The following is a 578-nucleotide window of genomic DNA, read 5'->3' as shown; positions in this document are numbered from 1 at the left end:
CGACTGGATGTGCGCCCTGTCCTTGGAACAGGAGCGGCTGAGGCAGCTCCAGGTGAGACCCCAGCCCCACCAAACCCCCTCAGGACCCCTCCTCACCCGTGATGAAGCTGAACAAGGACTGGATGTGCGCCCTGTCCTTGAAGTAGGAGCGGCTGAGGCTGTTCCAGATGACGTCGGACACTTTCCGGACCAGCTCCCGCGAGGAGCAGCCGTCGGGCCGGGGGTACAGCGACAGGTCCACGGCGCCGCGGATCTGCGCCGTGAAGCGCGCGTACAGCGCGGCCACGATGGACAGCTCGGCCACCGGGAAGTACAGCCGGGTCTGGGGGTCCGGCCCCGGCCGCGATTCGAAGGTGAGCCCCGGGACGTTGGTGGGGAGGACTCGGTTGACGGCCAGGAAATGCTCCACGAAGCCCAGCACCAGCGAGAGCAGCACCAGGTCGGGCTCGGGCTGGCGCAGCTCGGCCTCGAAGAGACGGACCACGGCGGCCACGGAGCGCAGCGGGAACAGAGCCTTCTGCCAGGGCTTCAGCCCCATGCTGGGGCCTGCCTGGGGGGGGAAATGGGGGGTTAGGGGG

General features: G+C 68.7%; 1 protein-coding gene across 1 annotated transcript in view; it reads right to left on the bottom strand.

Annotated features, from left to right (window-relative positions):
* Positions 1–96: 96 nt before the first annotated feature.
* LOC121356288 (menin-like) overlaps positions 97–578 on the bottom strand; it is a gene marked incomplete at its 3' end in the record, with an annotated part of 1,558 nt that continues 1,076 nt past the window's right edge. Inside the window, exon 2 of the mRNA XM_041472522.1 lies at positions 97–550. Within this exon, the coding sequence (XP_041328456.1) occupies positions 97–538 (442 nt within the window). The remainder of the gene's footprint in view (positions 551–578) is intronic.

The sequence above is a fragment of the Pyrgilauda ruficollis genome, unplaced genomic scaffold (assembly GCF_017590135.1).
Source record: "Pyrgilauda ruficollis isolate IOZ18807 unplaced genomic scaffold, ASM1759013v1 scaffold2901, whole genome shotgun sequence".
Classification (NCBI taxonomy): Eukaryota; Metazoa; Chordata; class Aves; order Passeriformes; family Passeridae; genus Pyrgilauda; species Pyrgilauda ruficollis.
Note: the sequence above shows the minus strand (reverse complement) of the source record. Positions and strands in the feature narration are given on the sequence as shown.